Raw genomic sequence first — 25310 nt, 5'->3', positions numbered from 1 at the left:
TTCGTCAGAGCCCCATCAGAGAGAGGCAGGTGGAATGTTGGTGGCCATATGTTGTCTTGTACCTGTGCCAGTCCTTGGGGACTGGGCCACAGCAGGCTGGAGGCAGCCTGTGAGCAGCGAGAGCCAGGGTCTTCAGTGCTGAGGTTGGAATCAGGACCCCAGAGAGCATCTTTGTCGGCCAGCCAGGCATTTCAGGAGCCTCTCTGTGCCCTCGTGGAAACTAACTCCTCCACCTGCTCAGCCTCCAAGGTTATCAGCCATGTCCTCCCTGCTCACAGACCCCCATTGTTCCCTCACTTCCCTTTAGGCTAAGGGCAGTCTCCAGGTCCAGCCAGACTGCGGGCCGGGTGGGGGCAGTGCCCAGCCGTGCCGCTCCCTGACCCAGGCCGAGCCTGGGTGGCCCACCTGCCTGGTGCCTCCACCTTCCTCCATTGCTGTAGCTGCAGCTCCACGTTAGTTGTGCTCACTCTCAGTGGCTCGGGCTGGAGAACCAAGGGCCCCTGGCCAGAGGCCTCAGCGAGGAGGCCTGTCACATGGCGTCTGCCTCCTGTGTGCAGGAGTGGTGTCCAGCCTGGAGGAGGCTGGGGCAATGTGTCTCACCACCTGTCTGTTGTATCTGAGGGAGAGTGCCATCTGCTGTCACTTTGCCCCTCTAAATGTACCTTCACTACTGTCCTGGGGTTGGTGACCAGGGACTCACGGTACTCAGAGGAGCCCATAGGCCCCCTCAGCATCTGGGCTGGGAATGGTTTGCCACTTTTTTGTGTTTGGTGTTGGGATTTTTTTTTTCTTATATAAAACTTAAGAATAACATGTAGTGACTTTCAGGTGGCAGGTGGGAACACAGGCTATGGCTTACAGTGCTGCAGAGCCAACTGTTTGGATAATGCATGAAATGGCTGATGTCACCACCTGCAGGGCCTGCTTGTGAAGGGGTGGGGACTGGGGGCCCTGCTGTGCCCCTGCCTGTCCACCCGTTTCCCACAGTCCAGGCAGGGTGGACACAGAGGTGAGCCTCCTCCCCAGCCTCATATCCATCTTGCACGAGATCCCAGAGGCTTGTTTCTTGTAGCCGTCTGTTGATGGTTAGGGGTTTCTCAAGAGGTATTACTGTGTTTATGGGAAAAGCACATAAGGTCCCATAGCGCCTAATCTGACCCAGCTAACGTGTGCAGATGGAGGACAAGGCACAACTATTCTGGGTTGCCTCCCCTTGTGAACTCGCCAACCTGGCACAAGTTTGTCCTCTAGTAACTTTGGAGCACCTGTCCCCTCACGGACTCAGGGGTCCTGGGCCCAGCCCAGTCCTCTTCCGTGATGACAGCCCGGGAGCCAGCCCTTCCCAGGCAAATGTGCCACTTAGGGTAGCCCCTTGGTGGGCGCTGAAGGATGAGTGAGCATCTGGCAGGCAGTCCTGATGTGTCTGTGGGACCTGCAGGTATGACTTGGATGCATGTGACATTCAGGAGAAGTACCCGGATCTGTTCCAAGTGAACCTGGAGGTGGAGGTGGAGCCCAGGGACAGGCTGTGTCGGGAGGCCCCACCTTGGGACAACGCCAGCATGAGGGGGCTGAACCCCAAGATCCTGTTTTCCAGCCGCGAGGAGCAACAGGACATCCTGTCTAAGTTTGGTAAGGTCACAGAGGCATATCGACATGTACCCTGGGCCCACCTGCAGGTAGCCTGGTTGTGGCCCCTGTCGTTGTTGGGAGGAGCCTATGAGATGCTGAACTTGGCCCTACCTGGGCAGCACCCACCCTGTCTGCAGCCCTGACCCTGGCACTAGGCCCAGGCTGGAGCTAGGAGGTGGCAGGAATTCCCTCCAGCTTTCCTTCAAGCTGAGCTTAGGGAAGGGGGCCGTAGCATCCCTCCAGCCAAACCCCAGGCCATCCCTGATCCTGCCTCCCCGGGGAAGGTCTTGTCCTCTGGGGCAGAGTAGACCCCATTCTCCAGAGCAAGGAGGAATTGCTTTGCAAGCACTTTGGCCCCGGAGCTGCCGCTGGGGTCATGGGCCAGGCTGCAACCCACCCACCACCAGGGGCTCAGTTTGCGCCACTTGCTGCCTAGTGACCTTGAAGAAGGGAAACTTTGCCTGGGGACCTGTGGCTTTTGGTGGTGGCTCAGCACGGGGACCTCCTCGGTTCAGAGCAACTCCACAAAATAATAAAATAATAGAGCCCCCGGGGCAGGCAGGGCTGCCAGGGTCTGATTTGTGTTTCTCCTGTCATCTTATCTGAGAATGGTTCGGAATCCCTGGGAGCCGCACGCATGCCTCTGTGTGCCTGAGCATGTGGCGTGTGGCATGTGTGTGTGCCCAGGCCGTGTCTGGACCCTGCCATCCCCGTGTCCTGGCTGTGTCTGTGGCCCGGCTCCCCTGCCATCTCTGACGGGGCCTCGCCCCAGCTCAGGCACCTGCACAGCTGGCTAACGCCAGCCCTCTCCTGGCAGGGAAGCCAGAGCTGCCCCGGCAGCCGGGCTCCACGGCTCAGTATGACGCCGAGGTGGAGCCTCCGGAGGCTGAGCCCACGGACTCGGACTCGCCGCAGAGCAGCAGCACAGATGCAAACCACTTCCTCCACACGCTGGACTGGCAGGGTAGGCGCAGGGTGCGACCTGCTCTCCACCCTTGCGTGGGTCTGTCTGCCATGTGGCCCCTACCACCTGTTCGGGTCTGAGGCTCTGCCCACACGGTGTGGCATCCGCAGTGGTCTGCAGTGGGGTGTGGATGCCTGGGGTCCCCTGTGCCAGCCAGTTTTGAATGGCTCATACATACACTGAGAACTGTTTCTGTGTTTTTAAAAAATTGAATTAAAAAAAAACTCCTCCAAGGCTATAGTGCCAGCTCCAGCCCTCCTGAGGTGTTTGTGGCCAAGCCCTCTGCACAGGCCCTGCCCTGGGCACTTGGTGCAGGAGGGGCTGAGCGGAGGACAGCTGAGTGGGGTGCCGTGTCCTCCCCGACTCATTGCCCTCACCCCCACCAGGCTCCCTGCCCTCCCAGCCCCTCTTGGCCTACTTGCTCAACTAAACACCTAGGAGCCACCACTCTGGCTTCAAACCCCAGGGATGGACACACGCACACCGTCATCCCAGGGGGCTCAGCCGGCCACCCTCGAGGGCTGCTGGTTGTGTCCCCACTGGCTGAGTCTGAGTCCCCACAGAGGTGCATGAACGGCCCTGGAGAGGGGAGTGCCCCACACTGGGGCTCAGCAAGGGTTTGAAGGGAAGCCTGGAACCTGCTGGAGGCACTGGGCGGCTGTGGGGCTCGGGCTTTGGAACATGTGCTGTGTCTACCCCAGAACGGCCTCCAGGTGGGCGTGGGGACCCTGTTGAGGCTGCAGCCTGCGGCAGCCACCCCATATGTCACCCTGTCCGGGCCTCGTCTGGCCATGCCAGCCTGTGACACTGTTGACCTGCTGTCTTTTCTTTTCACAGAAGAGAAAGAAACAGAGACTGGTGTAGAAGGGCCTTCCTCTCAGGAGAGCCAGGCTGTGCTGACTGCAGAGGGAGATGAAGGTGAAGCATCGGATGAAGAGGCGTCCTCGGCCCCTGGCGGAGATGCCCAGCCTGGTGCCAGGGAGGACCTGCCGGGCCCCATGGCAGGCACCCAGCAGCAAGACCTGATGCTTGGTGCAGCCGTGCCGGACTTGCCACAGGAGTCCAGGCTGAAGGAAGATGGCGTCGACCTCCTGGGCCTGCACACCGAGGCCACCCCGGGACCAGCAGCCTCGGCACAGGCCTGCAGGGCCCCCTCCAGCAACGCCGACCTGCTCAGTTGCTTCCTGGGGTCACCCGACTCCACTCTAGAGGGGCCACCCAATGACCTGCTGGGCGGCGAAGCGCGCCCCCTGCTCCTGGCAAGCGCAGACCCTCTGAGTGCACAGAGCACCCCACGAGGAGCGCCCCCTGCCACAGGTATGCCCCATTTCCCGAGTGAATGCAGCTGGGCTCCCAGGGAAAGGAGCCGTCTTGGAGAAGCCATCCTGGCTGCAGGGTGCCGGCCCCTGCTTGCTCGCGTGCGTGCCCACCCAGTTCATGCCTCTGGCTGCCAGCTCTTTCCTCATGGGCCTGGCAGCATCTGTTACGTGTTTGTCTCGAGCTGCTGGGTGTTGGAGGGCAGGTGTCTGGGTCCCTCCTGGACAGCGAATGCCCAGGGGAGGCAGCCAGCAGTCTGGGCCCGGGGCAGTGGCTCTGGCTGTGCTTGCAGAGCAGCAGGTGCCCCTCGTCAGTACTTGGCCCTGTCTACCGTCTCCACAGCTGACCCGTTCGACCCGCTGCTGCTGGCTCCCGATGCCAGCCCCCAGCCCTGTACCCAGCCTGACCTCTTTGGCGAGTTCCTGCATGCGGACCCTGTGGCAGCCCCAGCAGCCTTCCCCTACACCAGTAGCGCCCCACCGCCATCTTGCACTGCCTTCCTGCCCTTGGGTGAGTAATTACGGCGGGCTGCACCCCAGAACCCATAGTTGCAGTGTTGGTTGGAACTTCCTATTTCACACAGTGCCTTCCAGCTCCGGGGTGCCAAGCAGGCACTCACAAGGTCAGGACACTGAACCTTCCACAGGTTTTCCTTGGGCCCAGAACTGTAGCCATGAAAGGCCGGCTTGCTTTGCCTGAAGCATTTGCTGGGTGAAGAGGCCAGGAGGTGGGAGACTGGCCCGGAACAGAGTCTAGGAAGCTGGGGCTGGGGAGAGGCAGTGGGAGGCTGAAGACTGGTGTGCTAGGTGGAGAAAGCCAAGCCCTGGGTCAGTGGCGTGGTGCCCGGAGGAGGGCTGGCTGTCCCTGGTGTGGCCCTGGCGAGGGTACTCGGGTCGTCCTCAGCCAGAGTGCCTGTCTAGTGGGCTTGGGGTGAGGACCAACTGGTGAGGACAGGATGAGCTGCACACATTTGTACTGGGGACACCCATGTGTCTGCTGTGGGCCCTGGGGGGCTGGGGTGCCGTGGGAAGGAGGTCCTGAGGCTCTTGGAGCCACTGCCAGGCAGCACACCAGGTGTCATTCTTGTGGCTGCCCTGTGAGGTGCCCTGCCAGAACCCTGCAGTCCTATTGGTTATCTCGGTGGCCACTGCCCATCAGGCAGTGGCGTCAGTTGGGGAGGGCAGAGCTCAGCCTCCACTCGGAGTGTCAGTTGCTCCCCAGCACAGCTCCCTTGGCCCTCTGGGCTGTGGGCCCCTACTCAGCCTCCTGCTTACACAGGAGGGGATGAGTGACGGGCAGCAGGGCCTGCGGGGGCTACAGTCATGCGTTCTGGGCCACCTCTTCCAGGAGACCTGCCCACGGAGCCCAAAGCAGTGACGGCCTCTTCCAGCCACCCGGACCTGCTGGGGACATGGGACACCTGGGCTGAGGCTGCTGTGCCTGGGCCAGCCTCAGAAGGTAGGGTGCCAGGGCATAGGTCATATGAGTGACAGTGCCCTCCTCCCAGAGAGGCCACCTGCCCTCCCGTGAGTGGTCATTTTGTGGTGCACTTGGTGGCTGCAGCACGTTCTCGATGGCGACATGGCTGTGGGTGCTGCAGCCTTGTCTGCGGGGGCGAATGGAGGTCTGAGGCTGCCATACACCTCTGTGCCCTGGTGCTGTGTGCCCTGGCGAGGCCCTCTGTACGCCGGTTGCTTTCCCACCCAACACAGGGCATGTTGGTCAGCTCTTTCCCAGCAGTCTCTCCGAGCAGTCCTCACCCCCAGTTTCTCATGCAGTTTGATGAGGATTTTTTTTTAATTTTTTTTTTGTACCGGGGATTGAACTTGGGTCCTTGTGCTTGTGAGGCAGGCTGCAGAACCACTGAGCTAAATCGGCGGCTTCAGTGAGGATTTTAAAGATGTCGTCTTACCAGTTTAGCAGGCCGCTGGTGCTTTTGACTAGCATTTCTTTGTTACATTTTTGAGATTTCCATCTGTAAGAATTATTCTTTTATTTTTCCAGTACTGGGAATCGAACTCTGGACCTTTCGCTTGCAAGGCAGGCATGTTGCCACTGAGCTAAGTCCCCAGCCCTAGCATTTCTTCATTACAGATCAAGCTGACTTTTCATGTTTCTAGTTATTTGCATTTCTTTCGAAAATTACTGCACTGTTTTTTGCTCCCTTTTCACATAGGGTATTCTTATTTTTCTTATTGATTTGTGAAAGCTCTCTGCATGTGAATAATCATCTTTTTTTTTTTTTTTTTTTTTTTTTTAATAGAGCTACATCCCCAACCCCTTTTAATATTTATTTTGAGACAGGGTCTTGTTAAGCATCTGAGTTGCTCAAGTAGGGCTTGAACTTGTGATCCTCCTGCCTCAGCCTCCCAGAATTCTGGGATTAGAGATGTGTGGCACCACACCTGGGTGAGTAGCCATCTTTTTTTTTTTTTTTTTTGGTTCTGGAGATTGAACTTGGTCCTTGAGCTTGTGAGGCAGCCAGTGGAACCACTGAACTAAATCCCCAGCCCATCCATCATAATATTTCATCAAGGAACAACACAACTTAGATGTTCTCACATTTACAATACAATAAGGCACATCATGGATCCTCGCTTTTCGTTTATTTATTGTTTTGGGTTTTTGAGGCAAGGTCTCCCTGTCCTGAACTCACTATGTAGCCCAGGCTGGCCTTGAACTCACATTGATCCTCTTGTCTCAGTCTCCCGAGCTGGGATTATGGGTGTGCGCCACCACACCTGGCTCGATATTCGCTTTTTAGATAGATCCCAGCAGTGGTGCCACACTGTTGGAGTGACGTGGACATTTAGCGGTCCGGCATGGGCATGTTCCACTGGGCGGTGGTTCTGTGCTGGTGCCCCCATCCTCATTCTGATCCCCAAAGGCCTTGGAGGGTTTTTTCGCTGTCTGACGCCCACCACCCTTCTCCAGGGCCCCTCTTCCCTCCTGGAGCTCAGCCAGCCACTGCTGGCCCCCAGCCCAGCCAGACCAAGTCTCAGAGCCTGGACCCATTTGCCGACCTTGGTGACCTCCGTGACCTTAGCTCTGGCCTCCCAGGTAAGCTGAGGGCAGGCCCTGAGTGCCTGACAACTGTGCCCGACAGCTGTGTCTGCTGCCTTCACCTGCCAGGTGTCTTTTGTGCACTCTTCTTTTTTTTGAGACAGGGTCTTGCTACATAGTCCATGCTGGCCTTTAACTCACTATGTAGCTCGGGCTGGCCTCTAGATCACAGCAATCCTCCTGCATCAGCCTCCCAGATGCTGGGATTACAGGCATGCGCCACTGTGCTTGGCACTCTTAACCTTGACTGTTGGCCGGCATATGGAGCCCCAGGTCGGAGACCATGGGTGCGAGCCCCGTCTGGCCAGGTGGCTGGCTGTCTTTCTCTGTAGCAGCTGGTGGCTGTGCTGGGTACTGACACCCCATCTCTGGAGTTCCCTGTTGGTCCCGGTCTCCCTGACCTGTGAATCCTGGGCAGCAGTGTGGTTTCCAGTGCTGGCCTCAGCTGTGCCTCCTCATCTCCTGGCCTTACCCTGCTGCTGTTCTGTCGTTCCATCCCAGGACTTTTGTCCTTTAAATACTTTATTTTTTAGAAAGCGGTGTGCTAGTCTCTGAATTCACCTGTCCCTCTGGGGCCTGCGAACGGGCTTCCCCTGTGTCTTTGTCTTTCCCACCCAGGTGCTCTTGACACAGGGGGGCTGCAGTAATCTTCTGGGGCTTTGGGTGCTGCGGATGTCGGGAGAGGGCAGGCAGAATGCGGAGGACATGGCCCCCTTGAGTCCGAAAGGCTAAGACAGCCCAGTGAAGGATAGGACAGACGGGCACAGCACAGGCAGCAACACAGGTCCCTTCCCTGTCCCTGTGCGCCTCCCTCGGACCTGAAATCACGGTGCTCTCTGACCCTTGTGATGGCCATGCTGGAGCTGGAGATCACTGACAACAGGATAACAGCCACGTCACACTGGAGACAGAGCAGCCCTGGCAGAGGACACCTGTGTGAAGGGACCGGCAGACAGAGCAAGATGAGGGCCAGAAGCAGCACAGCTGAGCCACCCCAGAGGGGACGTGCAAAGTGTCTCACCAGCAACCCAAGCTCTCACCTGGAAAATCTGACAAAGAAATGCAAGACAAACCCAAAGCAAAGAAAAGGAAAAGAACGATTTAAAAAATCGAAAGAAACCTTTGTTCTTTGGAAGGATGGATAGAATTTATAAACCTCTACTGAGACCGGCAGAAATTGAAAGACAGCCACCACCACCAGGTCCCACACAGAGCCCAGCAAGCCAGCAGTGAGGGGGATATCCTTCCCTTGGGAACACGCAGGGTGGGACACTCCACAGTCAGGAGTATGGCAGCACATCCTGCACCCTACTGCTGTACACCAGGAGACCCAGCTGCCAGGAAATCACAGCAGAAAGCAGCCTAGGAGGCCGTGTGAGAGGCGTGAGAGATGGAAAGCCTCCTGGATCCCAGCACCAGGAGTTTTAGGGAAGCCATCTTCCCACACATGTGGGGATGTAAAATGGCACAGCCACTCTTGGTCAGCTTCTTGCAAAACTAAACTGTAACTAGCAAGCCTCCCTGCCAGTTATCCAGAAAAAAAAAATCCACAGTGGCCTCTTCCAGAGTGCTTTTCGTGCCAGTGGCAACAGGATTGTGAGGTGTCCTTCCATGCCAGGAAGCACCCCTTACCAGCGGCAGCTGACCGATCGTCTCTGGGGATGCAGAGGTCCTGGGTTGGTTCCATCTCTAGAATGTTCTCAGTGTGATGGAACTGTCAAGGGAGCTCAGGGCCAGCTCAAGTGTCTGTGTGTTTCCAGGCCCAGCAGCAGTTGCCCTGTCTGCACGGCTGCTGCGTGACACGTAGCCTGAGTGTGATGTCTTCTCCCCAGGCCCGGCTGCCGGACCCCCACCGGGGGGCTTTGTTCCCAAAGCAGCCCCTTCCACCAAAGGCGGTAGTTCCTGGCAGACGAATCGACCACCAGGCCAGGGCACCTCATGGCCCCCCCAGATCAAGGTGCCCCCCAAAACCTGTACACCACAGAGGCCGAGCTACGCCACAAACTTCAGCGTGATCGGGGACCGGGAGGAGAGGGGCGTCCGCGTGCCCAGCTTTGGTGAGTCCCACCCATCTGAGGTGTGCAGGGCGCTCCATGGGGCCGCCCTAGGGGACGCGTCTGCTGGCACCGCAGTCCTCCACCCAGCATCAGTTCATCTTCTGGGTTTGGCAGAGGGCATTTGGGGCCACAGTGTTTTCCTGTCCCTTTTCTGTGGAGGCCCCTGGTCATTGTCCTGGCCCGGAGCAGGTGGGACTGGGCCATTGTCTCTGCAAAGCTCCTGTTCTCTTCCAGCCCCAAAGCCAAAGGTCTCAGAGAACGACTTTGAAGATCTGCTGCCCAACCAAGGCTTCTCCAGGTCTGACAAGAAGGGGCCAAAGACCATGGCGGAGATGAGGAAGCAGGAACTCGCCCGAGACACGGACCCCCTCAAGCTGAAGGTGGGCAGGACGGGAGTGGGTCAGACTTGCACCCCTCTCGTGTAGGAGATCTGCATCCACTCACCAAAGGGGCGGCATCACCACCTTAGTCTTCTCTCCAGGCCTGGGACGCTGTGTGGATTGGCAGACGCAGCGTGGTCCCGCAGTCAGTCTCACTGTGGGTCTTGAGGAGCATCCTCGTGTGCCGGTGTGGGTGGTGGTGGGAAGCAGGGTGTGAGTTCTGACCGGCCAGGGAGCCCACTCATTTCCCTTGGCTGGGATGGCTGTGCTGAGGGGCCAGTTTGTGTCCTGTGAGCGTCTGGTGAAGATGGGTCCATTGGTCTTGGCTGTGGCACAGCTGGTCCCAGGACGCTGCAGCTTGAACCTGCCCGTGTGGCGGTAGGCGCCAAGGGCAGGAGTGGAGCACTGAGATGGGGCCCTGCCGGGTGGGAGGGGGGGGCCAGTGTGTGGAGGTCCCAAGCTGTCCCCAAGGAGCTGCCACAGAACCTGCTCTCAGGGCCTGAGGGTGGTGGCTGCTGCCTGATTTTCCCCGACAGGAGGGAGGACGGTGCCCCATGGGCCGGGGCTCAGCATGTGCAGTGTCTCCCGCAGCTCCTGGACTGGATTGACGGCAAGGAGAGGAATATCCGTGCCCTGCTCTCCACGTTGCACACAGTGCTATGGGACGGGGAGCACCGCTGGACACCTGTGAGCATGGCTGACCTGGTGACCCCGGGGCAGGTGAAGAAACAGTACCGCCGAGCAGTGCTGGTCGTGCACCCTGACAAGGTGAGCAGCCTCAGCGGGCACGGGCGGTGCTGGGCGGGGCAGGTGCTCACTACCTCTTGCCACCCGCAGGCCACAGGGCAGCCCTACGAGCAGTACGCCAAGATGATCTTCATGGAGCTCAGTGACGCCTGGTCTGAGTTTGAGAACCAGGGCTCGCGTCCCCTCTTCTGAGGCCTGGGGGCGGCTGTGCAAGTGCTCATGAGACCAAGGTGGGGTCCTGGCAGAGGCGGCCCTGCTGCGGCCCGGCCCTAGCAGCCCCAACTGGCTGCTCGCCGCTGGCTTGTATGGGTCCTGTGCAGATCCCTCCCACAGCGCAGGCCAGGAAAACATTCCAAAGCTGATTTTTGTCGTTCCATTTTTGTTCTTGTCCTAGAGGAACAGTGTAGATTTGTGTCGCATTCGTGATTCTTCCCATGTCTGGTGGCTGTCCCTCTCCAGCACGCTGTCGACTGCGTGTTGCACTGTCACTTCCCAGGCCGGAGTGTCCATCCCGCTGTGTAATCAGTCTGATGATCGTCTGTACATAATTAAACTTTTTCTGACGACGCTGTGGTCTCCAGCCTGGCGGGGGCCTTGCCAGGCCATCATCTGTTTCCTCAGCCTCTCACCCACTACTGGACTGTTGGATTTGGACCCCGACCTGCAGCTGGGGCAGACACCAGCGCGGCCAGCGGTGACCCCATCCTTTGTCTGAGTGCTGTGATGTGTTCCAGAGACGAAGCAGAAGGGAGCCTGGGCCGGGCACGGAGTCCCCTCTGCACAGCCTTACCCACCTTCCTCGGAGTCACTCCTCACTGTCTTCCCAAGTTCAGGATCCACCTCCCGCCCACCTTGGGCTGCAGAGTTGGCACTCAAGTCGCTGCCTGGACACCTGCTCTGCTGGCCGCATCTGAGCCCACTCAGGCCTCCAGGGTGACCTCAGGCCGTCAGTGCAGTCCCAGAGGTCACAGGGAGCGTGGGGAAGGCTTTGGGTACCCGTGTGCTGTTCAAAGGGCACAGTATCCAGAGCAGCCTGGGCTTTGTTCCCATGGTGCCGTGAGACTGAAGAAAGAGGCAGACAGGTCTGGGGTCACACGGTGCTGGTGGCAGCAATATCAGAGGACCCTGCTGTGTGGGTCAAGAGGAGGGAGCATCTACTGGTCAGGACAAGTGACTCCCTCTTAAGTCTTAAGATGCACCAGGTTCATCTGAAGCTAGCATCAGTCGGCTCACTCCTAGCCCTGGGTCCAGGTTTAAAGCCCCACACAGGGCTCTGAGGGTTTGGTCCATTTGTACTTTGCTGGGAAACCATTCAGGGGACACCCTGCCATGTCTCTCAGGGCTGTCACTGAGCCCGAGTCCTTCAAGGCCTAGTTGTACTGCCCACAGGCTGCCCAGGTGGCCTGCAGAGTGGGCTGGGCTTTTGGATTTTGTTGCTCAGGAGATTAAAACCCCTCGTTATCAGCAGTTCTCATGGCTATGGGCAGTGAGGACCACACCCTTGGGGCGGTGACTGGTGTCAGGACTGCATTTCAGTGTCCTACGTGTTTGTGGGTCCTGATGTCCACTCCAGCTGTCCACCTACCACCACCCTGGCCAGGGCCCCTACACTGGTGTCCGAGGCCCTGAGCATCAGCATGTGGCCTCTTTCTCCAAAACATGAGTCATTGAATCCATTGAGGTACCCTGTGGACCTGGGACAGGACTGCTGCCCAGGACTACCCTCCCTGAGGCCTGTGTCAACTGCCTGTGTGAGGGGCAGAGAGGAGAGCGTGTCAGGAACCACTAGCACAAGCTCTTGGGGAAGGCTGTGCTCAGAAGGCCTCTGGGACCCTGGACCAGGAACCTCAGATCTGCATGTGGGGCCTGCTGAGATGTCCGGAGAGAGGCCTTGGGCCACAAGGGGGCAGCATGGGGTCTGGTTCTTGTCTGGGCTGTGGCCCGGGGAGGCAGGGGCCCGAGTCACCACCAAGAGGAGGACACTGTAGGGAGCCCAGTGATGTCCTTTGGAGCCTGGAGGTTTCTGCATCCTCTGCCTGGACACCCCTGGTGGCCCTGGGCATGTGGCCACCTCAGACACTCAGAACCCCGTGGCCCAACCGCAGCAGCCTGATTCTCGCTGGCGCGCCAGCTCCCGGAACAGCGACTCCCATTTGTTAGGCACAGCTGCTATTTTTAGTGTTCGGCTCTTTTAAAGAATAATGAGCAACCTAAATAGGTGCCGAGACTCTCACATCAGAGTCATCTGGATCCGGGCGCCAGCCCAGCAGAGCCCGCAGTGCTGGGGAGGGTGGCACAGCCCAGACCTGCGGCAAGGGCTGGGACCTGGGGATCTGTGGGCCCACTGGTGGGACTGGGGCATCCCCCCAGGGTCTCCGGAACTGAGAAAGGGGGTGTCAGCCCCAGGCGCGGCCCTCCTGGCAGCTTACTTCTCTGCCCCTTGTCCGGACCCCGTGGTTGGCTGAGGCTGGCACCCTCCCATCAGTGCTGGCCCTCACTCCTCTGCCAGGCAGAGCCACATCTTGTCCGGACCCCGTGGTTGGCTGAGGCTGGCACCCTCCCATCAGTGCTGGCCCTCACTCCTCCTCTGCCAGGCAGAGCCACGGCCCTGTCCTGTGCCTTGGAACCCCTGGCTTGGTGTCAGCCAGGAGAGGAGGGTTCCTGGCTGCAGGACGGGACCAACATCCAGGCAGAATCGAGGCCTGGCCTCCCCCAGTGTCTTCTCCCCTGCTGCCAGCATGGACAACTCGCATCACAGCCCAGACCACTGTCATCCCCACTGGGGTCACTGGAGCAGTGCCTGGCTGTTCTCAAGACACAGGCCTGTGAGGTTCCACACACAGTGGACATCCACGCACAGGAACCAGGAAGACTTGCTGGTGCTGCCTCCGCAGACCATGTGGTCGACACGCAGCACCATGCCCACTCCCAGGACCAGGTGAGAGGCCAGCCGGTGATGTCAACTGGGAGAACCTAGCCCGCACACAGTGGTGCACCCATTTTGGAAAAGCATGGGTCTTCCTACAAGTAAACCCTGGATTTCCTGCACGACTGTGTCCCACATCAGTGCTTTCAAGAGCAGTGCTCACATGACGCACAAATGTCCACAGCTCAGTGGGCACCAGCTGGGTGGTGACGGCAGCAGAGGGGAGCCAGTAGGCCATGCAGCACCGGTTGACTGAAGGACCGTGCTCGGTGGAGGAAGCCACACCGAGAGAATGGCGTGTCGTGGGAGTGGGAGCCAGTGCACAGGACAGGTGGTGGCAGTGCCTGCTTGGATCCAGCTCTTCAGGCGGAGCCCCAGTGCATCTGCAAGGTGCCCGTCCTGTACTGCTTCCTGGTCCCCTGCGCAGCCACGACCCCAGGGAGAGGGGAAAAGAGCTGGGCACAGGCAGTCTGGGAAGGTATCTGAGGGCCTGTCCTAGGGTATGGGGCGGTCCCATTGTCTGCCCTCAAGACTCCCTGCCCTTGCTGGCACCTGGCACCTGGCACGTAGCTGTGAGGTGGCCGCTGTTTCTGCTGGAGGGGAGCTGGCTGCAGAGCTCTGGTTGGCTACCTGACACCCTCTCCCACGTTCCTGGGAACAACCTGGAGCCCCCAGCACTCTCCCCAGTGCATGGCTGAATGAGGGGAACTCCCAGGCTTGAGGTGAGAACCCTACCTCTCACTGCAGCCCTGCTGGGACTTCGGGACTTGGCCTTCCTGTGTGTGAGCGGGCCCAGGCCCTGCACAGGAGTCAGAGGAAACGGGTCAGCTTGCTGAGGGGGAGCCACTGAGCTGTGTTTCAGGAGGTGGAAGGGCCGGCCAGGGTCCCAGACCCATACGAGGGAGTCTGCCCTTGGCCAGGCACCGAGGATGCACTGAGCTGCGCATCCATTCAACAGCCAGGGATTTAGTTTAGTGGTTCTTCCACCTGCTTCGTAAGCGCAAGGACCAGAGTTTGATCCCCAGTACCAAAAAAAAAAAAAAAAAAACATTAACAAATGCTGACCGACCTCTCACGAGAGCCCACCCTCACTCCTAGCTTGCGTGGGAGGACACTAAATGGCAAGTGAGTCGCTGGAGCTGTGCAAAGAGGGTCATGTCCAGGAGCAGTGGGAAGCTCAGGGCCACAGTACTGGTCTCTGCTCGAGTTCATTGACTGCAAAGCAAAAGAAGTGATCAGAAGCTGAATCCAAGAGACCCTGGCTCCTGGACTGAGTTCCACAGGGAGGAGACAAGGCCAGGCCAGGCTCATTGTCCGGGAGCCTTTCCTGCCTGCCTCCACTCCCACATCTCCCTGGGAGTGTGAGGCTGGAGGGAGTGCAGGAGCCCTGCTTTGTTCCCCTGTCCTGGCAGTGTCACAGCCCCCACCCACAGAGCTTCAAACTAGAGACACCAAAGTGCCCTCTCCACGCCTGCCCAGTTCTAAAATACTGGGGTCTGTGAGGAGGGGGCCCAGCCGGACCCCTTATCACAGCCACTGAACACTGCCCACCTGCTGCAGCTAGCTGTGCTGTAAAAACCCACAGCTGAAACTTCAGACTTCACCCCCAAACTGGATGGAGCAAATGGGGAGCCACCTTCCTTCCCAGTCCACCAGAAATGACAAAATAAGTAAAGCAGCTGTTCTGGACAGTGAGAGACAGGCACCAAAAAGAAAGGAGCGAACGGGCTGGCCATTTAGCTCAGTGGTTCTGGTGCCTGCTTCACAAGCTCAGGGACCGAGTTCAATCCCCGGTAAAAAAAAAAAAAAAGCAAACATGGGGAGTGTGGCAGTGTGGTCAAAGGTCAGGAGTTAGAGGCAAAACCCAGACAGGAAGGAGCCCCAGAAACCTCCCCAGGGCCCCATGATGTGGCTAAGCATGGAGACGTGCGTGTGTGCGCGACAGGAACCATGACAAACCAGGACAGAAAGGGTGGAAACGAGTTGGTGGGTCAAAGGGTCGTCTTCTCATTGTTAACTGTTACGTTTAAAGTAGCTGCTACAGCTAGAACAGTGCCTGTGAACGGTGAGGTTTATGAGACACAGAAGCAGGACAACACAGCGTTCCCTTTGCACAGGAAGTGGCCGTCACCCAACGGTCGGCGATTTAACACCGAGTACTGCAAACCCTGGTAGAGCCTTTGAAAAACAAAAACATGTCACTAATAATGGAATAAAACTATAAAATCCTGTAAAGTCGTCATCTAACCCAAAGAAGTCAGGAAAGAAAAGGGACAAGCAATACATTGAAGAAATTAAAAATAGACAAGTCCAATTAAATGTAAGACTATCAACTAAAAGGAAAAGATTTTCGGAATAGACGAAGAGCGGTGTGCAGCTGTTACTGTGTGTAAGAATCCGGTATAAGTATGAAGACAGGGTGCATTCATTCACCATGGCTAAACTGGAGTGGCCATAGTAATATCCCAAAGTAGACTTAAAACACAGTATTGGCAGAGAAAGAAGCATTTCACAATGATGCAGGGTTAAGTATATCAGGAAAATGTGATATTCCTAAATATGTATGTTCTTTGAAATATGTGAAGCAAAAACTGACAAAGCTTTAACGAGAAATAGGGGCCGGGGATTTAGCTCAGTGGTTCCACCGCCTGCCTCTCAAGCACAAGGACCCGAGTTTGATCTCTGGTACCAAAAAAATAAATGAAGAGCAATAGATAACAGTTGTAATTGACTACCTCTACACCCCTTTAATTACCCCTTTTAATTAATAGAGCAAGTAGATGGAAAATTAATAACATAAAAACCTGAACAGCAAACTGACCTAATAGATGTTTATGGACAATTTCAGCAAAGACTGAAGAGGTCACATTCTTTTTCAGGTGGATATGAAACAGTCACTACTAGAATAAACCATATAAGTCTGAACCAATTAAAAAAGACAATTAGTACAGAATATGTTCTCTAATCAGAACAAAATTAGAGCTTAGTTGCAGAAAAAATACCTGATCATCACCCCCTTGGTATAACAAACTTCTAAAATAACCCGGGGGTCAAAGAAGAAATAAAAGGAATTGGAAATATTTTTAATTCAATGAACATAAATGTCAAAATGTTAAAATCTGTGGGAGACAGCAACGCATATAGAGAATTTTATAGCTTCAGCTATTTATATTAGAAAAGAAGAAAGTATCAAGTAAACCCAAAGTAAGTTGAATGAAGAAAATAATAAAGATAAGCACACAGAAAGGGAATAGCATATAAACCAACAAGGGGAAATCAGTGAACCTGAACCTGAACTTCAAATTTTGAGATCAATAAAATAGATATCTATTGACTACTCAAGAAATAAGAGACAAGATGCAAATTACCAGTGTCAAGAAAGAAAGGGGAAGGCTGGGGATTTAGGTCACTGGTGCTGTCCCCCGTCTCGCTAGCGCAAGGTCCCGAATTTGATCCCTGGAACAAAGAAAAAAAGCGGGGGAGGCATTACAATAGAACCTCCTGACATTAGAAGGATAATAATTGAATTATGAACAACTTTATACAAAAAATTCCATACCTGAGATGAAATGGACTAATTATTTGAAAGACACATTATCAAAACTGAAAACATTTAGAGCCGGGGATTTAGCGAGGTGGTTCCACCGCCTGCCTCACAAGTGCAAGGACCCGAGTGCAGTCCCCAGTACAAAAACAAAAAACAAAAACCACCCTGAAAACGTTTGGAAATGGGATAGACCACAATAGGATCAAAACTGAAATACTTCCAAATCACTTTCATAAATATCTGCACAGTCTGTTTTTCACTCATAAAATTTCTTGCTGCAAAAATAATTAAATTCTACAATTTGGTGTTAAATCTAAGTAGAACTAAGTACATGGGGAGAAATACCTTGCTCATGGATTAGAAGGCTCAAGAATATTAAGACATCTACTTTCCCCAAACCTATACCTTCAATGTAATCCTAATACATCCCAGCAGAATTTCCGCAGAAATTGGCTAGCTGTTTCTAAAAAGAAATTTAGAAACATAATGAAAAAAAGCCAAAAAGAAAAAAAATTTGCTGTTTTGTGAGACAGCATCTTGCTATGCAGTTTAGGCTGGCCTCGAACTCACTGTGTAGCTGAGGCGGTGCTCGACCTCACAGTGATCCTCCTGCCTCAGCATCCCAAATGCTGGGATTATAGGCCTGTGCCACCACACCCGACAAAGCCCAAAAAATGTTTGAAAGAGGACAGCTTTGAATCATTTAAATTCCTGCTTCTGAGACTGCATCCTTTCTGGCTCCACAGCAGCCCCCTTTCTTTTGGGCGCTGTCCCCTGCCCTGCTGCTTCCTGCCGCAGTCTGGTTCTGTCTTGTGATTTGCCGTCTGGACACTGCACATCAGGAGCCACACCTGTGTCCCTGGAGTGACAGCACAGAAGATTTGGTGGTGCTGGCATCAGGAAAAGTACATGGACCAGTGGAACGAGAGAGCTAGAGTACAGAAATGGACTAGGTGTGTACATGTCAACTGATTTTTCGATAGTGGCCCAGAGGTAGACAGGACAGGGCCCAGCTGCAGGAGCTCAGAGGCACAAAGCCCATGATCCAACATTCGTTCTATTTTTATTGAATTGGCACTATCGAAGCAGATCAACGGGGGAAAGAAAACCATGCCAACAAATAGTTTGAATAATTGGGTATCCACAGGAAGAGAAAGGAAACTCCCACCTCCTTACAGTATACACAAAAATGAATTGGATATTGCCAGGCACGTTGATGCGTGCCTGTGATCCCCACACTCTGCGAGGCTGAGGAAGGAAGATTTTAAAAGTCTGGATCATAGACCAATTTGTAAATGGTAAACTACAAAACTTCAAGAAAAGAACACGAGAAACCTTTGCAAGCTTGTTGCAAAAAAAGATGTCGTGGGTATGAGTTAAAAAATGAGCAACAGTGTTGAAGGAGAAAGACAAATTACATGGAGCTCCTCTGTGGTCCCAGGGGTTTGTGGGGCTGAGGCCCAAGAGTGCAAGGCCATCCTGGGCAGCACAGGGGGAGTTTGACCTGCAAGAAACATACAGAGCAAACCAACAGCATGGATGGATTCATTACAATTAAGAATTGTTCTTAAGCACCAGGTATTTCTGCCACCTGCCTTGCAAGTGCAAGGACCCAAGTAAGTTCGATCCCCGGTACCAAGAAAATAAAAAAAATTCTTAAGGGACAAGGAAGAAAAAAGGCAAATAAGGGACTAGAAAATACATGGACTCATGTACCTGGCCAAAATTTGCATCTGAAACATGTGAAAGAGAAAATGTTACAACTGAGTAAGAGGACAAACCACGCTGTTCTTTCATGCATATTTCACAAAAGAAGGTAGGAGCTGAGGACAGTGAGTACATAGGAGGGACCAGCAATGCCTGCAGTGAGCAAATGCAAAGATACACAGCGGCGAGGCTAGGGACTTCTAGCTTAGAAACTGTCTGCCCGACGGTGGAGCCTTCGGGTCCTCAGGCAAAGGTGAGAACTATTCCATCCTCTTGGAAAACAGCTGGGACATTTTAAAATAAGCACACTTAATGATGTGACTTAATTCCACTCCTAGGCACCTGCACAGGACAAGTAAAACCCCATTTCCTCACATTGTACTGAGTGTCCGAGGACCTTTATTCATCACAACCAAACCAGAGGTGGCAGACACCTGGCAGGGAGGGCAGGGTGACATGTGGGACACACAGACAAGGGAAGGGGATTGGGGTGCATGGCATGAACTTCTCTCTCTCCATCCGGGTCTCATGGCCATGTCCCTGAGTGCCCAAGAGGATATCTCTATCTGGCCTGAAACATGCTCGCTCCTTGCCCTTACCGGCTGTGTCCACGTAGACCAGGTGTCCCAGACACATGTGCAGGCAGGTGTCACTGCCTGTGGGCAGGGAAGAGCATGGGCTGTGGCACCCTGTTCCCTGCTGCTTTCCAGGGAGCCTAGGTAAGCCCAAAGGCTCTAGAGCCCCATTGCCACAGTGCCCAGCTGGGATGTGGCCACAGTCAGTCTCAGCCAAGCCTGGCATCATGCAATTTGCCCACAGGAGGCCTCACAGGAGAGTTTGAGAGCCCCAACCTATGAGTGCGACTAGGGCTGCAGCTTAACACCCCATCGATTTTCTGGTTCCCGACCTGTGGCCCAGACCATGCTTTTTAGCCAGGCCACGGGGCAGGGGTGTGGGCCCTGTGTGGCCGATCTGTGTCCTCAGGACCCACCCACACCCCACCTGCTTGTCTGCACTGTGGCACTGTCCCTACTGCTGCACAGCCCAGAGTGGATGTCAGTTCTCGGTGGTCTTTTGGGTGGGAAGGGGATGCCTCCTAGAGATTCCATGAGTCTTCTGCCCTGGCACCTCCCACCGTGACCAAAGGTCCCAGGGCCCTGCAGGGGAAGAATGGCCTGGTCCCCACTGCAGATCAGGTAGCTTTTCCCATCACCTGGCCAGTGGCAAGTCAGACCCTCATCCAGCTGTCCTCAGAGGCTCCAGGTGGAGAGAACAGGCCCAGCACTTCAGTTTGGACTTGGAGACTGGCGTAGGACACAGCTTCCCATTAGCATCTCACCTTCTGGCTGTGCATGTGAGGAAGCCCAGGCTGCCTGTCCAGGCCTTGTGAACACCACACTCGGCCCCACTGTACCCTGGCCTTGCCATTATGGGAAACCTCAGTTTCCCTAGGACCTCATTGTCACCGCCCTCTAGGAGCCAAACTTGTGCCCTGTCACTGACGCCCCGTTCTGCAGATGATGCCAGCCACCTTCCTGTGGTGCTGGTCCCCGCCCACTCTGTTGCTCATATCTTTGGGGCTGTGTGCCCAGGGCCACTACACTCCTGGCTGTCCCCACTCGCCCATCCCTGTGGGCCTACAAGATCTTGAGGAGTGTCCCTGCACACATGGAGTCCCCTCGTTCCACCTATACCTGTCAGATCCTTCACAGCTCTGTTTTCCATGCAGAACAGCTCAGGAAAACCTCCAGGTCTTGACCTCAGAGGGACTGTCCCCACGTCAGACCCCAAGGGGCCAAGGACTGCAACCTGGGGCCCAGCTGGGGACGCGCATGCTGGCTTCTCTGCTGGGAGCTCCCATGGCCCCACTGCCCAGCCTAAGCACCCTCCCCAGATGTGGGGTGGCACAGTGCCTGCATGGAGCCCCGAGCTAGCCTAGGCCCAGGCTGGCCACACAGAATACTCAAGGATCTCCACTACTTTATAGTTGGTGTCATTATGGTTCAAAACCCATGATCCAACATTTATTCCACTTTTTATTGAATTGGCACTACAAACTTTGGAAGAATATGCCCCAGGGTCAGACAGGACCAGCTTGCAGTGGCGTCAGGATCCTCTGGTGGAAAGAGGATCTCACAGTGCTTGGCTGGAAAAGAATACTCTGGGGGACAGTGCCTGTTGAGACCACAGAGGCCTGGGATAACTGGGTTCAGAGGCACAGGCCCAAGTCGCTCCCTCGAGTGAGGAGGGGCGAGCCCTCAGCCTGAGCAGAGGGCCTGAAGCACCATCCCAGTAGCAGCCTCACGGGCCAACTCCCAGTACAGCCACAGCTGTGCCTCTGCCCCAGCCCCTTGGGTACCCATAGCCCCTCCGCGGCCCCCATGGCTCGCATGTGCTGGACTCAGCAGCACCCAGTGCACCCCAAGGTGCATCCTCTCTGGCTCCATACCAGCCCCTTTCTCCCGGGCACTGTCCCCAGCTATGCCCCTTCGCCCTGGTTTGGTTCTGTCCTGCGATTTGCCTTCTGGACACTGCACATGAGGAGTCACACCTGTGTCCCTGGAGTGACAGCCCTTTCTTCCTCACCTGGATGGAGCCACTCCTGCTGTGCGTGGACTGCAAGCTCTCCTTGTCTGAGGGTGGCACGGGGTCCCTTCTGGGGTCCCGTGCCTTGCGCTGCTGTGACCTTCGGGCCCCAAAGTGGGTGACGTGTCCATGCTCCCCATTCTTCCCCAGCACCAGCCGAGGCCATTCTGGTGGGGGGAGCCTGTGGACCTGGGACGACCTCCCAGGGTATGTGAACCAGGCCTTGCAGACCCAGGTGGAGCGCAGGCAGGGAACTGGCAAATCCACCCTTTCTGCTAATGGCTGAGGCTCTTGGAGCCCAAAGTGGCCATTGTGCAGCTCCTGGCTCCTTCATGGTGGTGGCTGGGCTCAGCTGGACCCTGGCTGGTGAGTCATTCACTGTTGGGAAATGGGCTGTGGAAGACAGGGCTGCTGTGTCCTTGCCTTGTGCAGGATGTGAGGCAGACTCTTCAGAGAGGCCCCGGGGACTCAGGGAACCTTGCAGTTCAGATCAGAGGATGCCAGGCTGTCGTCCGCATGTGCCTCTCCCATGAGCCCCCAGCTATCTCCTGTGCCTCTGAGCTCCTTGCAGCTGGGCTCTGTCCTGTCTACCTTGCTGTATCTCCTGGCACTTGCTGGCCCAGTAGCCTGTGGGGACTGGGCCACAGCTTGGCACCTCAGCCCCTGCCTGCTACAGCCCCACAGCAGGGTGACCCCACCCCAAGCTGAGGCTCGGCTCTCCCGGAAACACCTGTCATGCCAGGTACCCCTCTCTGTGTTCAGAGGCCTCTTGGGCTGTCCTGGGATTCTGGGCCAGGGGATGGGAGACAGCTGGCCTTTGATGGTATAAGTTAGGCAGGACAATGTTGGGAGCAGCTAGCTTGCCCTGACTGGTGACCAGCAGCTAGAGCTCCAGACCCGGGGCCTGGTCTGGGCAGGTTTTCCCATCTCCCATACTGGGCAGCCCTGGGAGTCATGCAAAGGTGGGCCTGCAGCCTGCTCGGCTCACACCTGCTCAGTCCTAGCCAAGGGGCCTGCAGGACAAAGAGGGAGCACAGACTCCCCAAGGCCCAGTGTGTGTAATGTGGCTGATGTCCAAGTGAGCCTGGCCTCTTTGACCTCTGGGCTCCATCCTGAGGTTCCCAGGAGGCTGAGAGCCGGGGCTGGGGCCAGGCAGGTCACCCATGTCCATGGACAACATGGGCAAGCATAAGGCTGGGTACTCTGAAGACCAGAAGAATGGGCCAGCACTCACATGGGAGGAAGTGAGGCCTAGAACGTGGCCCTGCTTAGTGATGTCCACCACGGGGCCTGCATCCCCTCCTCCCAGTGCTCCAGATGTCCCTCCTCTATCCCCCTCCCAAGTGCCACTACTACAAAGGGGAGTGCTTGCTAAACAGTCATGAAAGCTCACATGATTTGTGGGGCCAGGACTTAGTTCAGTGGTTCCACTGCCTGCCTCACAAACACAAAACAGCGCGTCCAGGGCTCATGGCCAGTGCTGACTGTCCAGGTCGTGGTGAGTGGAAGCGGGTCACTTACATCACAGGGATCTTCACCACCTCCACCTGAAAATCCAAACCTGGTGTTCGTGGTTTGGGGCTTGATTGGCTGAATCCACAACCCCACAACCCCGTGCCTGCCCGGTACAGACAGGGAACACATCCGGGCTCTGTTCTTGTCTGTGTGGTTGCTAGCATGGGTTTCAGCCTGTCTTCTCCCTTCCTGATTGTTTTTTTTTTTTTTTTTTTTTTTTTTTTTTTTTTTTTTTTTTTTTTTTTTTTTTTTTTTTTTTTTTTTGCAGCCATTGTGGCATTAGAAATCCTTTCCCACCAGGCTGGCCCCTGGGGGTCCGTGTCTTGGCCACCCACCAAGTGGAGAGGGAGTAGACATGGCCTGGGGCCTCAGCACCTGTACTCTGGGCTCTCTGGGCCTGGGCGGGCCTGACAGATGCCATCTGTGTGCCTGTCCAGCTGGCCTGGGTCTCAGCTGACCCTAGCTCATGGGCTTAACACCCCAGAGCAGGTGAGCCCTGTCTGACCCCAGCCCAGGGACACCAGTCTTGGGCACTCACGGCCCTCCCTACCCCCAGGGAGCAGACAATGTGCACCCTCTGGAGCCAGGGCCAGGTGCCGAGCCCGGAGCCCAGCCCCAACCCAGGATGGTGGGCAGTGGGTGAAAGTGACCGGATCTCATCCCTGCTGACCCCTTCTCTGCCTGGAGCCAGAACCAAGATACCCCTTCCCCTGATGGACTGCTCATACACTCTGGCGCAGAAGGGCCCCACACCTATTCCCAGCTGACCCTACTCTGGTTGGACCCCCCAAAGCTCACCCCCATTAGTCAATGCGTCCTGGGGGACATGTCCAACCCTTCCCATGCCTGGTAAAATCTCCCTCCCATTCTCCAAACTTCACTGGGATCGGCTGATTAAGCCCTGGCTGGGGAAAGACAAGAGTTTGCTGTGTGAATGCAGGAATGGGTGGTGAGCCAGGGGTAGCCAGGGCTGGATCCCTCTGCTGTGGGATGGAGGTGGGGGGCAGGCTGTGCAGGATGCTGGGGAACGTGGGGTTCTCCATTTGCAGAGACCATGCTGGTGCTGGGACGGAGGCCTGCCTGGCTAGGCTCTGGGGTGCAGTGATTTGGGGACAGGGCCTTGGTGGAGGCCACCACTCCCCATTGGGAGAACATGCTCAGGAGTATGAGACTCAGGCTGTAGAGCCCAGAGCCCCAGCACAAGGCCACCACAGGTGGAGCACAAGACACCTGTGGGCTGAGAGGTGAGACTTTGTTCCCTGTGGTACTGTGAGTGGACAGGCCACAGAACAGGCCGTAGCAACAGGAGGCCCACAGAACCCTGTGGCTGTGAGGTGTCCACTCTACCGGAGCCCAGCTCTGAGGACGAGGACAACCTTCCATCCTGCTTCTCAAGTGGCTACCTCTCAAAAAATGATTAAAATCTAGCAGAAAATGGTGGCACCCATGGGTGCTGGGTGCTGTCTCATGGAGTTTGTGTTTGTAGATTCCAGGTGCCACCTTGGGGCACATCAGTCCTGTGACAGGTACAGCAGGCCCCCACCAGGGTCAGAAGACTCCAGGAAGCCCTCAAAGCTCCCCCACGACCTTCCACACAACCTGCTCACTGGCCATCGGCTCCTTGTCCCGTCTCCGTTCATTCCCCGCGTCCCAACCATCACCCTGGAACCATCACCCTGGAGGAACCCGGAAACTTGCAGCCACCTCAGCCCTTCCAGAAGTGTCCTCGTCATGGCTGAGTTGGGGCTGAATCCCAGTCGAGCCCAGGCCTGAGCAAGCGAGCTGAGAAGGGCTGCTGCCTGTGTGGGTAAATGAAAAGGAGTAAGGAGAGGGAGACACAGAGAGAGAGAGAGAGAGAGAGAGACAGAGACAGAGACAGAGACAGAGACAGAGAGACAGAGAGAGGAGGTGGAGGCAGAGAGAGACCAGAGATGGGACAGTCTGAGGCTGATGTGGACCTCTGTTCTCCGGGCAGTGCCTGTCCCTGGCCACATGGCTGGTTCTGCATCAGCACAGGGTCCCCTGGACCTGGCTCTGAGTCAGTGCGGGGTCCCCCTGGCTTGGCTGTGGAGGGTGGAACTGGTCTTGGGGTCCAGCTCAGAAGCCCTGGCCCTGAATGTTCCCATCCTAAGGAACTTGAGCTTTCCTGGCATCACTGGAATGAGCAAACTGCCCCAGGCACAGGGAGGTGATGGTCCGGGTCCATGTAGGGCCACCCTCGGGCCTTGGCACTGTCTGGGTCCAGCCAGCACTAGGTCCACCCACCCCGGGGGGGTCTACCTGGGGGCTGGCAGGCTGAGGGGCAGGCTGGGCAGTGTGCGAGCAGGTGACCTATAAGGTTCCTCCAGAGGTTTAGGCTGCCAGCCTGGTGCCACTGGAGCCCCTGCAGCTTCAGGGCACCCTCCTTGAGCAGGAAGTGGGCAGTGATGGGGCCTGGGTCTCCTGGGATGGCCCAGCACCTCCCCTCGGCCTCTCTCCTGCCGGAGTCACCTCTGTGGGGGGGCCCCTGCTTGTCACGGAGGAGGGGCCCCAGGGACAGATGATTGGGCTTCTAGATTGGGTAAGGCCAGGTGACTCAGCCAGGCGGTTTGGTGTCCCCTGCAGTGTCCACCGTGGTCAGGAGCCTCCCTTGGCCGTAGCCCAGCACTTCCAGCGTCCCCGCACTACCCCAACATGTCCTGTGGGACCTGGGTGAGTGGGTGGGTGGCCTCGAGCAGACCTTGCTATGACTGTGCCCTGCGGTGCAGCTGCAGGAAAACCAGGCCGGGAAAGGGGCCGGCAGGCGTCCGCAGTGACCTTCAGGCGTCCCTGCCCCGCGTTCCGCACTGGGCGCGGGGGCTCAGCCTGCGACCCCAAGCTAGGCCCCGCG

The 25310-nt window shown here is 56.4% G+C and overlaps 1 protein-coding gene and 1 long non-coding RNA gene across 4 annotated transcripts in view; one reads left to right on the top strand and one right to left on the bottom strand.

Annotated features, from left to right (window-relative positions):
- Positions 1-12674, top strand: part of Gak (cyclin G associated kinase) — a 42789-nt gene extending 30115 nt beyond the window's left edge. Inside the window, exons 19-28 of one of the 3 annotated variants that reach the window (XM_010641650.1) lie at positions 1439-1632; positions 2450-2596; positions 3434-3913; positions 4256-4423; positions 5261-5371; positions 6848-6973; positions 8809-9033; positions 9268-9413; positions 10005-10181; positions 10251-12674. In XM_010641650.1, coding sequence (XP_010639952.1) covers positions 1439-1632; positions 2450-2596; positions 3434-3913; positions 4256-4423; positions 5261-5371; positions 6848-6973; positions 8809-9033; positions 9268-9413; positions 10005-10181; positions 10251-10352 — 1876 coding nt within the window. In that variant the 3' untranslated portion in view covers positions 10353-12674. The remainder of the gene's footprint in view (positions 1-1438; positions 1633-2449; positions 2597-3433; positions 3914-4255; positions 4424-5260; positions 5372-6847; positions 6974-8808; positions 9034-9267; positions 9414-10004; positions 10182-10250) is intronic. The other 2 variants (XM_033758759.1, XM_019210301.2) reach the window with 2 other exon arrangements.
- An 8273-nt stretch (positions 12675-20947) lies between these two features.
- On the bottom strand, positions 20948-24241 carry LOC109118606. The gene is made up of 3 exons (XR_002025962.1): positions 24146-24241; positions 22320-22473; positions 20948-21319 (listed from the first exon to the last, which is right to left on the bottom strand). It is a non-coding gene; the product is annotated as an uncharacterized LOC109118606 (long non-coding RNA).
- Positions 24242-25310: the final 1069 nt, after the last annotated feature.

Source organism: Fukomys damarensis, unplaced genomic scaffold, assembly GCF_012274545.1.
Source record: "Fukomys damarensis isolate Sample0158 unplaced genomic scaffold, DMR_v1.0_HiC HiC_scaffold_35, whole genome shotgun sequence".
In the NCBI taxonomy this organism is placed as follows: domain Eukaryota; kingdom Metazoa; phylum Chordata; class Mammalia; order Rodentia; family Bathyergidae; genus Fukomys; species Fukomys damarensis.
The sequence above is the reverse complement of the archived record's forward strand: the minus strand, read 5'-3'. Positions and strand labels throughout refer to the sequence as shown.